Source organism: Merops nubicus, unplaced genomic scaffold (genome assembly GCF_000691845.1).
Source record: "Merops nubicus isolate BGI_N331 unplaced genomic scaffold, ASM69184v1 scaffold27454, whole genome shotgun sequence".
In the NCBI taxonomy this organism is placed as follows: Eukaryota; Metazoa; Chordata; class Aves; order Coraciiformes; family Meropidae; genus Merops; species Merops nubicus.
The window spans coordinates 2,617-15,963 of NW_008605322.1; the positions used below are offsets into that span (position 1 = coordinate 2,617).

The 13,347-nt window shown below is 38.6% G+C and overlaps 1 protein-coding gene across 1 annotated transcript; it reads left to right on the forward strand.

Moving 5' to 3' along the window:
• Positions 1–1,018: 1,018 nt before the first annotated feature.
• On the forward strand, positions 1,019–8,571 carry AMD1 (adenosylmethionine decarboxylase 1). Its single transcript, XM_008939307.1, has 8 exons — positions 1,019–1,104; positions 2,620–2,746; positions 3,252–3,354; positions 4,116–4,158; positions 4,253–4,397; positions 5,114–5,206; positions 5,292–5,447; positions 6,394–8,571. Exons 2-8 carry the CDS (start codon positions 2,630–2,632, stop codon positions 6,532–6,534), a joined length of 798 nt encoding a protein of 265 aa, XP_008937555.1. The 5' UTR covers positions 1,019–1,104; positions 2,620–2,629; the 3' UTR covers positions 6,535–8,571.
• The last annotated feature ends 4,776 nt before the right edge of the window (positions 8,572–13,347 follow it).

Consider the following 13,347-nt stretch of genomic DNA (forward strand, 5'->3'; position numbering starts at 1 on the left):
AGTAAATTTCTCAGTTTATGATGGGTCTGAAGAGAAGAGCCAGCACAAACATGCAGGTGGAATATGCTATGGAAAGAGAGGGGTGAGGGAAGTAGGGCAGCTGGCACGTTCGTAATTTTGCAGCTTCAGGAAGTTGTGTCTGTACCTGTCTGCTTTACAGCAAATTTGACGCTATTGGATTCTACTAACATGCTGTGGGCACAACACTGAAGTGACAGCCAAAGTAGTTTCTTGCAAGACTGTCGCTTCTCACAAGTACTTCGAAGTCTTTGGGCTCAGTTTGTGCCCTTTGATTTATTTATTTATTTATTTTAGTTTCTTAATAAAATAACATGTGAGTAATGACAGTAGAGAACTGTAATATTAAACTTATATTACAAAACTGAAATCTAGCACTGTAGCTTCAAATGCACTATATAAAAATAGTTCAGTTTATTTTTTTGTAAGAGTCATATTCTGAACTATTTGCTATAACTCTTATGTGTCTTCTAGAGGTAGAAGGAATTCTGTGATTCTGATTGATCAAAGAGGAATTGAGGTAATTGAGATCAGTATTAGATTTTAGGACTGTTTTTCAACTCAATTATAAACTTGACTCTAGACAAAACATGTGCATGTTAATTTGCTGGTTTATTACTCTAGCAGTTGCCAATGACTACTGTGATTGAAGTACATGGAGAGTCAACCTAAAGCATACCTTAAGCTATAACAAATTTTGTCTTAGTGTATGTGCAGTGCAGACCTTAAGGTTATCCTGACTTGCTTAATTAGAAGCTTGGGGTGGCTGATTGACAATCGTCCTTATGCAGCAGATTACAGTAATGGATCTTGATGAATACCTGGCCATTGGGAGCTAAGAATTGGATACTATAAAAAGTCTTTGCCTGTAATGTTGTCAGATCCAGCAACTAGAGGCAGGAGCTATAGTCTTGTTTGGGTTATGCTTTTCAACCGGGATTCCAGAAAGCTTCAGTTTGTTTAACCTGTTGTTTGTGCTCTTCTATAATTGCCTCACAGGATTGAGTGGGACAAACTTCTGGAGAATGTGCATTGTTTGATCATAAGTGTGACAAAAACTGACAAGCAGGAAGCTTATGTACTCAGGTAAGCCACTAACTTACTCTTTTAGTCTCTAAGAGCTAAAAAAATTAAAGCTGACATATGGAAGCCACCTGGCTGAGAATCCAGTGCTGGGTTAAGATCATGTTGTTTGTGACTGCAACTTGCAGGGGTCTGCTGATCACGCTTCTGTCCAGGAGCAGAAATATCTTCATAATTACCGGTGTTTGTCTTTCTTCTTTAACTAAAAAGATTAGGGTCAGAGTTGTGGTGTTTCTGCACCTGATCACTGAATTTTGTCCAGGGGTAAATAAGTCTCCCCAGTTAAGAGGTTTAGAATTACTTCGGCAGGAGTGTAGTGCATATAGGTGTCTTTTCTAGATCAGCAAGAACTATATGAGTAGGTCAGATTTGACTCCAGGTAACACAATCAAATAGAACAGCTCTTGCAGCTGAGCTAAGACCATCTGTAAAAATGTGCCTTTCCTGAAACTTTGGAATTCTTGTGTTGTGTGGCAGTTAGTTGTAAGTACACTAGTTTTGCCATATGTTTTTCTTCTTGCAAAATCCTTTGGTACTTCTTCTACATGAACTTTACAGACACATTGACATTCTCTGTTTTACCTCAGGTTACAAAAACTGAAGCTTTTGTACTTAGAAAAACTGCCTTGAAGGCAGAGTTGCGCTAAGAACAATCTAGTCAAAGAAATTGTGCTGAAGTCTTGTTTCTGCAAGCTTCATATATTGAAAACAAAATTCTGAGAAGAATGTAACTCATTACCACTGTGTCCTGGATGAAATATAATCTTGACTTTGAATTCTTACACAGCATTCCAAACTAAATTAGTATTCAAGTTAGATTTTTATTTCCGTTGTTCAGTTACTCGGTGAGCAGATACTTGTTCTGCATGTTTAAGTGTTCAGGATGTAATATCAATGCCCATCTCCAGTTCTCTGAGACTGTAGTCAAGTATCTGACTTACAGGAATTAACTGTACGTAGACAGTATCTTGTGTATAAGGCATATGGTCTGGCTGTGCCTCTATGCTCATTATGAGGCTCACTGTTCTTGCAGACAGGTGTCAATTTCCCATTTTCCTGTAGGCAGCTTTTCTAGAAGATGCAGCCAGACAATTTATGAAACTCTGTTAAGGCTTCTGCCTTTTTTGAGTTCACTTTTTCATAGGCTCTGTTTCAGCTGCGAAACTCGAATTTCAAGTTTGACCCTGTTCTGTGTCTGGGTTAGGAAATAAAATTGCATGTCTGCTGTGTACCCACTTGACAGCATGTTTGTATTTCTCTGATAGATGAGGCTATGTGATGCACATAGTGCCTCTTCTCCTGTAGTGTGGTAGCAATGTCAATCATAACAGCTCTCAAATATTAGCTGAAATGTCCTGGTTGGAGCCATTTGCCAAGCCCTCTTATGTACCATATGCTGAATGCTCACTTGAAATAATACATTTGGTTGGGATAAGAACCAAGATCTAACCATTCTCTCCTGACTTGTTTTATTTAGAGTTCTTTATATATTTTTAACACACTTTTTGTTTTTCACAGTGAGAGTAGCATGTTTGTCTCCAAGAGACGTTTCATTTTGAAGACGTGTGGTACCACCCTCTTACTGCAAGCACTGGTTCCCCTGTTGGAGCTTGCTAGGGAGTATAGTGGGTTTGACTCAATTCAGGTAAGGTGTCAAAAATTATGCATCTTCCTTAGAATGTACAAAAACCTTTTTACTGCTATTTCAAATTCACAGATTTTATGAAGTATTCTGAAACTTCCTTGCTGTTTATGTATACTTCCCATGATGGGAAGATGATAGTATAAATTTGCTTGTTCCACTGTAGGATTTAGCCTTCTGTTTGCCACTTTAGGTATGCTAATTTACACATTCTATTGTGCTAAGATTACTTAAGGGTGAAAGACTTCCATGCCCATGTTCTCAGTGCTGAAGTCACTGATGTTTTCTTGTGGAAAACAAATTTGGAGGTCAGCTGTCTCCTGTAGCTTACAAATTAAGTTAGGAATAATCATATGCCTCTGAAATGGAAATACAGGTAGCAGTGTGTTGACAGGAAAAATTTCAGTCCTGTGAAAGCTTATAATAAATGCTTGTATTCTTACAGATTTTTAGATTCAGGGTGGACGGGTACATTCAATATCTAAAATATGCACCTTTATTTTTTCAGAGCTTCTTTTATTCACGTAAGAATTTCATGAAGCCTTCCCACCAGGAGTACCCACATAGGAATTTCCAGGAAGAAGTAGAGTTTCTTAATGAAATTTTCCCAAGTAAGTTCATGAAAATTCATCAAAGTTGCACTGCTTGTGGGAATTGTTGATGTGAAGTGACAAGTGGTATGATAGGTGTGGGCTGCCAGGCCACTCAGTCAGCAGTCCTTGCAGTTCTGCAGCCAGCACAAGCTCCGGCTGCATAATAATCCAAAGCTGTAAATTCTTGTTTTGATACTAACTTACAAGATCAAAATGTAAATCACAGCAAGCTTGACACTTGGCACCAGACTTCCAAATGTAGTTTTGTCAGTCTGCAAAATCCAGCTCTCAAGAGCCCTAAAAGCCTACTAAAAATGTGGAATAGTAATTGAGACCGAAGAAAAATGTAATCTTCTCGCAGAAAAGTCACAGCACTAAAGATCAAATTTAAATGTTTAATAAATTAAAACCTATGAGAATAACCTTGAATTTTTACTTGCAGAGAAGTCGTTTGAAGGAACATGGAAGCTGTAGGGTTTGAGTGACTTGAAAATAAATGCTAACCATAAATTCATTAATTAGATGTTGAAGGGAGTAGTAGGGTTTCTGTCTGTACATAGCTAAAGCTGTAATCCAAATTGCCTGCTAGCAGGCTCTGAACTGGGGTATCCAGCCCACCTTCTGAGGGAGCCTGGTTTTCTGATGTGCAATGCCTGGTTATTTGACACAGATGCTGACTCTGAACCTCTTGAGAGACTTTATCTTTAAATAGGAATGTGGTATTCCACATAAAGATGTTCCTGTGGTACATTAACTGGAGACTTTTTTGTCTTGTCTAGATGGAGCAGCTTATTGCATGGGACGTATGAATTCTGATTGCTGGTATGTATGTGAAGACTTTGAAATCTTTGGGGCTTACGGTAGAAATTAAAATGGTGTTGCTAATATTCGTTATATATGTGTGTGTTTTATGTAGGTACCTGTACACCCTGGATTTCCCAGAGAGTCGGATATCCAATCAGCCTGATCAGACACTGGAAATTCTGATGAGTGAGCTTGACCCAGTAGTTATGGACCAGTTCTACATGAAAGATGGTGTTACTGCAAATGATGTCACTCGTGTATGTTTGTTTGAAAACTAAGCATTTTGGGGAATGGTGGAAATGGGTCAACAAAATGCTTCACTTACTATTCAGTACAAGATTTATTTTGTGGTAGGAAAGATCTCATAGAAAATGTCAGGTTAATGATTTGGGGGTAAAATGGGTTTAACTTTAGAATATTTTTAGGAATAGAGCTTCTTTTCTGACAAGTACATAGACTTCATCTGTTTTTTCCATCTTAGGCTTTGATTCTCATACTGTATTTGCTCTTGAGATTTGGCTGTAGCTCAAGTACTGTGTGGGAAATCAAAGTGCTTGGGATTGCACTTTGTTCTAAACTATAAAGAAGTATATTCTCACGGCAGAGTAAATGTGAATAGGCTTCACTTTGTGGACACTGGTTAAACAGGAGCTCCATTTCCCATTTTAGTTGCAGAAGCAATGATGTGTTAGAATTCTAAGCTCTTCCATGGTCTTGGAGGTATGCAGCTTGGTTCTGTAAGAGGTAAAGTATCTGATAACTTGTATGCAACTTCGTACTTAGTCACTTACTTGGTATGTGATAGGTTACAAAAGGAGTTCATGTATAGTGGTACAAATCAAGTTGACTTGTTATTGCGAGAATTCTGGTGTCCTGTCACCTGAATTATTGTTCGTTCTGCCTTTGAGTTAAATCGAAAGAAGTGTACGAATACATGATTAACTGAGTGGTGCAATTTTAACTTCTCTTTCAGATGAGTGGAATTCGTGACCTGATACCAGGTTCTGTTATTGATGCTACAATGTTCAATCCTTGTGGGTATTCAATGAATGGGATGAAATCGGATGTAAGTTTTACACTTCTTGGTAGCTAATGTTAAAAGAAATAGTAGTTATTTGGTTGCAATAATATGTTTGGGGTTTTTTTTTTAGGGAACTTACTGGACTATTCACATCACTCCAGAACCAGAGTTTTCTTACGTTAGTTTTGAAACAAATATAAGTCAAACCTCTTATGATGACCTGATTAGAAAAGTTGTAGAGGTCTTCAAGCCAGGAAAATTTGTGACAACCCTCTTTGTTAATCAGGTGAGTTTTCTTGCATTAGCTTGTCTGCTCCTGAAATGCATATAGACACAAAGAAATTAAGGCTAGAGTGTTTTTACTGGAGAGTTAGTAGTCTCCATGTTTACCTCTATATTTGGATGGTGGTTTCTTTGGAAAGTGAAAATAATCTTCAGTATTGCTTTAGCATATACAAAATCTGATCTCCAGAAGACTTAAGAAATACTAAGATAAGGCAGCCCAATCTTGGTATTCTAACTATTTCCTGTGCAGTTCTCTGTAAACATAATTTCTTGCTTTGGCATTTTTCTGGATTTGGCTGCAGCTGTCGAAGCACTGCTCTTAATGTCAATGCTGCCAGCTAATCATAGAATAGCTTGGATTGGAAGGGACCTCCAAAGATCACCTAGTCCAACCCACCTGCAGTGAGCAGGGACATCTTCAACTAGACCAGGTTGCTCAGAGCTCCATCCAACCTCACCTTCAGTATTACCAGGGATGCAGCTTCTACCACCTCTCTGGGCAGCCTGTGCCAGTGTTTCACCACCATTTGCTGTAAAAAAATTTCTGCCTCATATGTAGTCTAAATCTTCCGTCTTTTAGTTTAAAACCCCTTGTCTTATCAGTGCAGGCCCTGCTCAAAAGTTTGTCCCCATCTTTCTGATAGACCACCTTTAAGTACTGAAAGGCCACAATAAGGTTTCCCTGGGGCCTTCTCTTCTCCAGGCTCCCAACTCTGTCAGCGTTTCTTCATAGGAGGGAAGTTCTATCCCTGTAATGGTTCATAGAAAAGCAGTACTGTACACAAAGAGCAGAACTGCTGCTCAGGACTGAAACTTCTGTAGCACTGTCGGGCAGAGGCTTGAACCACGTTGGTTAATGGAATCACAGGAACCACACAAAATCATGTATTGTGCTAGTCCATCAATGCTGAGTTTAAAGAAGTAACTTTGACATTTTTGTTTTCTAGAGCTCTAAATGTCGTACAGTGTTTTCTTCTGCCCAGAAGATTGAAGGGTTTAAACGTCTTGATCACCAGATTGCCCAATTCAGTGATTATAATTTTGTTTTTACCAGTTTCACGAAAAATCGCCAGCAACAGCACAGTTGATTAATAATGAAGAAAAAACGCAAAAAGAAATCCCATATAGAAGGTGGTGGTTGCTTTCTAGTTAATGATTCAGGGGGCCATGCTTTCCACTACCACCACCTTGTAGTTGTGGAAAGCCCTAGGTGTAATCATAGTATAACCATTTTGAATTGTATGCATTATTATATCAAGGAGTTAGATATCTTGCATGAATGCTCTCTTCTGTGTTTAGGTACTCTATGCCACTCTTGCTGTGAAATTGAAGTGCATGTAGAAAAATCTTACTGTATGAAACTTTACAACACGTGTAAAAATGATTCAGGTAGAATTGCACACAGTATAGTTTTTCTCCAGGTATCACCAAAAATTCCCCACAGACAAGGCTTTCGTCCTCATTAGACTTTAGCCTCATCCTACTCACTGGGGACAGTTCTATGCTAAATTGTTACTTTTTTTCACCTATGTTGTGATTTCAGTCTAATACAGTTTTTGACAAACTTTTATGATTTCAAATGAAACTGATTCCTAATGAACACTTCCATGTTTGGAGAAAGTTCTTAAAACAGTTACAGATTGTTTTGCTACTACAGGTGGTGGTTGATTTATTTTTTTAAATCGGACTGACTTTTCATGCTCTAATAAAGCTTCTAGGAATTTGCTCAGCTATCCTGTAGCCCTGGGCTAATGTGTTGCTCCTTCACCTTTACAAACTTTGGTATCGGTACTAATACAGCTTAAATCTCATCTTACAATAATGCTCAGTTATCTGTCCGTGTCCCCAAGCTGTCACACTGCTACACAAAGCCAGAATTTGAAGAAGGTCTGAGACTTGATAGGGGGAAGAGCTGAGTCAGGGTGCAAATGCTTTGGCATAGTCGTGTGACAGCTTTGCAAAGTGCAAGTCCATATTGCCCCTGGAAGTTTTCTTTCCTAATCACCAGTTGTGTCAGACAAAGAAGCTGGCACTTTTGAGCACAGGCAAGTGGATCTAGGGGAAGAGTGGGATTTTCCAGTCTTGGTGTGTTGATTGGTTTGGGTTATTCTCAGTAAAACCCGTGACCTACCGCTTCTAACTGTAGAGAGTGCTTCTAAACTGGTCCAGTGTCCCTTCATTTTGTTGTTCTAAACAAAGCTAATGCCTCTATCTTGTGACGGTCCTGTGACACTGTTGTGCATGTGACTTATGTTGTATTTCAGTGTTGTGACTTCATCTGTCTTTTCCTCCTAATGACTAAGGTGGTTCCTCTTACTGTGACTTGAGGGCATTAAGAGAAGGCATAGAACAAGAACTGTCTGGGACACCTGGACGGAAGTGAAGTAGAATGCTATTCATAGAGCATGAATAAGTGTGTAATTCAAAGTCACTTTAATGGGTATTGACTAAAATGCAGGCTTTAAAGAGCTGGCACACTTTCAGCTATGTTTGCAAATACTGGGATTCTAACAGCTGTGAGACCATCACGTTAACTATGAAATTGAGATTTCCTCCCCCCACCTTGTCCTTGCAATGTTTTGACTCTTTCTGGTTTGACACAATGGTTTTTTGTTCCTTCCGTATTTATAAATGAAGCACTTTTTCAGTGCTTATAAACTAAAGTCTACTTGGTTGGAAATCAAGTGGTTGGAACATTTTTATTTTTTTTTTTTTTAAATTTTTTTTGCATATTGTTAATGTTCTTTACCAATGTTATCAATTACATGCTGTAAATGGCACTAATGCGTTTTGGTGTTAATATCGAGGACCAATATTTCAGTGTTTTTGTTCTTAAAATATTGTCCCAACTGACCTGACATTTGTTGGCTTGAGGTCCTTTAAGTAGACTGAAGATCCCTTTTCAAGTGATACAGAAATACACATTTTAAAAAAGAAGCATAAGCTTCTGCTATAAAAAATGAAAGCTGTCGAATGGATTATTGAACTATCTGGGGTGATCAGGATGGGGGGAGTATGGTGTTTATAATTTCTGTGGTGTTAGACTTTGATCATTTAAAAAATATCTGTACCACAACTTAATGCTTCAATAAAAGTTTGCTTAAATTGTTTGTAGTGATGATCCAGCAATTCTACCACTCGTGCTTCTTTGCTTTTTGGTACCAAATGCTTTAATACTGAAATAGATTTGTGGTTTTTGTCCTAAATTACTTTAAATACACTTTTCCCTTGTAGGGGATGCTTCTGAAAACATGTTGGTAGTTTAGAATGAGACAGCGTGTCAGAGGAAGCCAGATGAAAATGTTATGCTGTTCAAAGAACATTCGTGTGAACACACAAAGATTAGAGATTTGCTGTCTTCATCTAACCTGTATTTTTTATTTAGCATTAAATATTTAAAATCTTCCACTGAATTAAGACCACTTGTCTTCTGCTGGTCTTAAGTAACAAACTCCACCATACATTTATGGTACTTAAGATTAGTGTGACTTTGAGAGTTCATGGTTGTTTGTCTCTTAAGATAAGATAAAGTAGGCATGTATCTAATCTGTGTAGTAAACTAGACCAGAAGCTAGTGGCTAGGAATGTCAGTGCTAAGCAGATGCAGCCAAAATAAATGAAACTTCCTGGATTTCATGTGGTCAGTCCCACAGGAATAGCAGCTGCAGTTTAACTCTACCTGCAAAGCTCTAAAAAAAAAACCTTTAAGTAACCCAAGTGTGGAAAACTTGTTAGTGTTGAAGGCCTAATACCTTTAATTCATTCTTGTCTGAATACGGGTTTCGTTAGTCACCTGGAACATACTCTGTGATGCTAGACTTCTCTATTTGTGCTTTGGGTATTAAATAACTTTCTAGATATTCCATGTACTTAACACTGTTGAAAATGCCCAGCTAAGTCTTCTATGAAAAGAAGGAATTCCTATCTAACAGTCTCAGCCATTACATTACAACAATAACCTACATTAAAGAACTTTTTTTCTGATGTTCACAAAAATGAAGATTCGACTTAATGTTTTCCTAGTTTAACTCACCTTGCCTGAAGTTCACAGGCTTTCTCTGAAATTACTTTTCATCCTCACATTTTTAACTTAAGGAGCATTCTTCAATAATACTGCTTCAGAATAGCCCTTTTCTCCTATAAATGGTGCTGGTAACTGTCATGAGAATTATGGTATCTACGTCTGCCTACACATTATGGTGATGCAAATTATGGTGATGCTTGCTGTAGGCACTAGTTACGTTAGCTTGTATTTCTCATAAAAAAAAAAAAAAGTGGAGGAAATGGAACTGGCTGCAAGTCTGTATGTCCACTTAATTTCTTTGAATAAGTTGATGGGATAACCACTGCAAAGGGGTAGGAAGGGTTTTCTGTAGATGTGCTGTCAGATGAATCCCATCCAGTCTCATGAGTTTGTGAGGTCCAGCTTTAATAGTCTCAAACTTGATGCCACCTGTGCTATAGGGAGCGTGTCTCATTCCACGAACTTTACTACTATGAACAAAACCCTTTGTGGTTTGAGAGGAGGCCACCTTGATGAAGACATGCTCAGGAGACGGCACTGAGTAAATCGGGTTTTTTTCTTCTGCTAGGTCACCAACTTGACTCGGCGGTTTTACAACTGAACTTGGCCAGTTTAGTTTTCTGTCTGTGGGCCTAGGAAGTGCTTTATATTTCCCCTTGGTTACCTGTATGTCCTTCCACTTTTTTTTTTTTTTGTGGACTTTCTGCATTTCAGCTTAGTCTGGAGCAATGAGTGCTGACATCACAGTTCCCAAGAAAATTAAAAGATGAGCTTCAAAGCTAATAGAAGCAAATGAAAGTCCGAGGAATTAAGATAATACGACTGGCTGTTGCGAAGCTGGAGGGTCTTACCTCAGACTCTGCAAGGACAAAGGGGCATGGGTAGGCTGCAGATAGCATTAGTCCAGGTGAGAAGACAAGGCAATTCTATGTGTCCGAACACCTTGATGCATTTTCAACACAGGGTGGAACTAGAGCTGCTGGCACCAATTCTGGCATTGAGCCATTCAAATAGGCATTAAAAGCCACTTGGGTTTCAATCCTAGGCCTCTACTTTAGTATGCTGATGCCAAAGAGATTAAGCTGCTCTGGTTCTGAGACCTGAATGCAAGGTGACTCACTGCAGTGGGGGTACAGGAGTATCCCCACATGTAGATGGAGAAATGTTGAAGCTTCCCAGCTGGGGTGCTGTAAACCCAGGTGTCCATAGTGATAGTCCAACAGCAATACCACCCATACCCAAAGGCATAGGGCTTGGGAACAGTGCTGCAGATGTGCTCCAGAAATGAGAAGTTCTCCCAAGCTGTACAACCAAAACTACATTGGAGGTGGAAAAAAACTGCTTCCAAACATGTGATATATAATCTGAAGCCTGTTAAAGTGTTAAAGCAGAGATTGTGGCCAAAGCCTAGAACAAACAGGACAGCTCAGTACTGGCCTGTTACACTGTCATGTGACCATAGTAATGACAATTAAGTAGAGAAGTTAATGGGTGACTGAGGAACTACTCTGACTTTGCTACATGGAACTAAGCAAACAGGATTCATATGTAAAGGAATGTGGAAAATCACTTACATGTTCTTAAATATACTCAAGTAAAAAATGTTCCCATTTCAAATGGTTGCACAGCAACACTGTGAATGTACCTACAGAGGGGCACTTGGAAGAGAACACTCAGTAGAAAGCTGCTGAGACAGCTGTTGCCTGACAATGTGTTCCCTTTGACTTTCAATTGCAGCTTTATACTTCAGGTTAAGTTACGCTTGTGCTTTTTCATGCTGCTTCATTTCATACCGTGGGATTACTGGCGGTGCAGTCCCTGGGGTATTCTGCACGCTGCCTAGGCTTTGGGCACGCCTCTGCTTTCCATGCGAGCTTGGACTAAGGTAAAAATCGCTTACAATTTTGCTGTTAGTGTACCTTGTGCCCTCAAGGAAGCACTGGAGAAATAAGATTTTGCCACATTTCAAGTTAACTGTTTAATTTTCTTCTATTTCTTGTCTTATGCTGTACTTAAAATACTGAAGATGCTGTTTTATTAAATTTTAAAAAATAAAATCAAGCAGGCCCTAGAGACTCTTGCTTCTGCAGCTGCCCGAGAGCTGTATCTTGATACCAACTTTACATTGAAATGTGTAGCTCTGCCTTTAGCAACTACTACTGATTTTAGGTATAGGTATGTAAGTACAACATGTAGTCACATTTAGGAGCAAACTCAGACCCATGAATTTCATAATCTCAGCACCTTTCATTCCTGTAGTAGCCAGAATGTAAAATCACATTTTAGCTATTATGTAGTTCCTAATGTGCATGCTTTAGCTAATCTCTAGATTTATGTAATGTATAGCATTCCTGTTACTTTCCCCACATATTTTTTTATAGGTTAGATTGATCTTCTCAGTCCTTTGCTTTAAATTTGTTTTAAAATATTAAAGATTTCAAAATACCATGCAAGGCAACTGCTCATCTGAAGACGTGCACTGGAACTACTATTTTTTAAGTCTGGAATGAGTAAGTATGCCAGTGCCCAGTGCAAATCCAGGAAAAAATCCAGTTAGCCCTGCAAGGGGGAGTCAAGATGGGTATGTGGTGACCTTTCCAGGCACGCTTAGCACAAGGCAACATGTTCTGTGGCTGATACCTTTTCATATAATATCTTATAGACTTCTGCAGTCTCAAATGCAGCCCAAGGTACAAGGAGTGAATTTTTTTTCTTCTCCCTCTCCTTCACAGCTATCTGCTGAATTGTATTTTGCTTAAAGGGTTGCAGAAAATTTAATTGCCATTAACAGAGTCCAGGTACAACTATCAGATTATCTGCAGTGTGTAATCTAATATAGGTTGACTTGCAGTGATGTTCAATTTTTCATTTCTTTAGCGACATTTGAAGGTCTATATACTCAGAAAACAGCAACAAAAAAAAAATCATTTCTTTATGGTATGTAAAGTATTTGACCTCAACCTAAGTTAGAAATCCATCTGATTTTCAAAAATATTACTACACTACCCATTTTGCTCCATTAACTGTTGTGTGCAATGTAATGGACTCAAGTATGACCTGTTAAACAGATTTTGCATAAACATGTAGTTCCTGGCACATGAATTCCCATAAACTCAGGAGGAGCTGCATGAGTTAGTTAAGGTGATCCTTTTACTAGGGTAGTGAGACAACTACTCTGCTGCAACACCACAAGGCATATATATACTTGGCAGGCAAACCACACCCACAGACATATGCACATATCTTTTCTGATTTTCTGCATCCCTCTGAGCAGAAGGAAAAGTTTATTGAACAGGCTGCTCAAGGTGAGCCCCATGGTGCTGGACCTTCTTTTGAATGCCTTACTGGCCAGAAATGGGTCTGTTTTTGAAGATGAGGTACAAAAGCAACTATCTCCTGTTTACAGCTTAAATGATTTGATCCAAAGTGAAGGTTTCACTCTGGATACTGTGCTTAATTTCAGTGATTGGGTTTACAATATTCTATTACCAGTTAAAACGTGCAAGTTACCTGGGCTGCAGGTAGCCTGCTTATAAAACATGCCTACTTATTAAAACAAGACATAATATCCAAACATTAGGAAAATTCTGCTTCTGTCAATTTGCTCTTCAGTTACCTACTCGAGAACAAGCATCTGGAGGTAGGAAACAATGTGATGCTTATTTGTTCCAAACCACTTTTATAATAGTTAACTAAATACTAGTTCATTCAGAATTATTAGAACCTCCAGACACTTATGTGGAAGCTTCATGAAGCCAAACCCTGTTCTCTCTTTTAAACAAATACACTCCTAAGTATTAAAACTGGGAGGAAAAAAAATTTATTTTGTAAAAACATTTTTAAACACTTGAATTTAGAGTCTTAAGTGGCTGGGAAT

What these genes read in the sequence shown, in the direction of transcription:
- AMD1 (XM_008939307.1), top strand. Translation starts at nt 2,630, where the DNA reads ATGTTTGTCTCCAAGAGACGTTTCATTTTGAAGACGTGTGGTACCACC. An exon ending in CTGCAAATGATGTCACTCGT is followed by an intron (nt 4,398 to 5,113) that starts GTATGTTTGTTT and finishes CTTCTCTTTCAG; the next exon opens with ATGAGTGGAATTCGTGACCT. An exon ending in TGAATGGGATGAAATCGGAT is followed by an intron (nt 5,207 to 5,291) that starts GTAAGTTTTACA and finishes TTTTTTTTTTAG; the next exon opens with GGAACTTACTGGACTATTCA.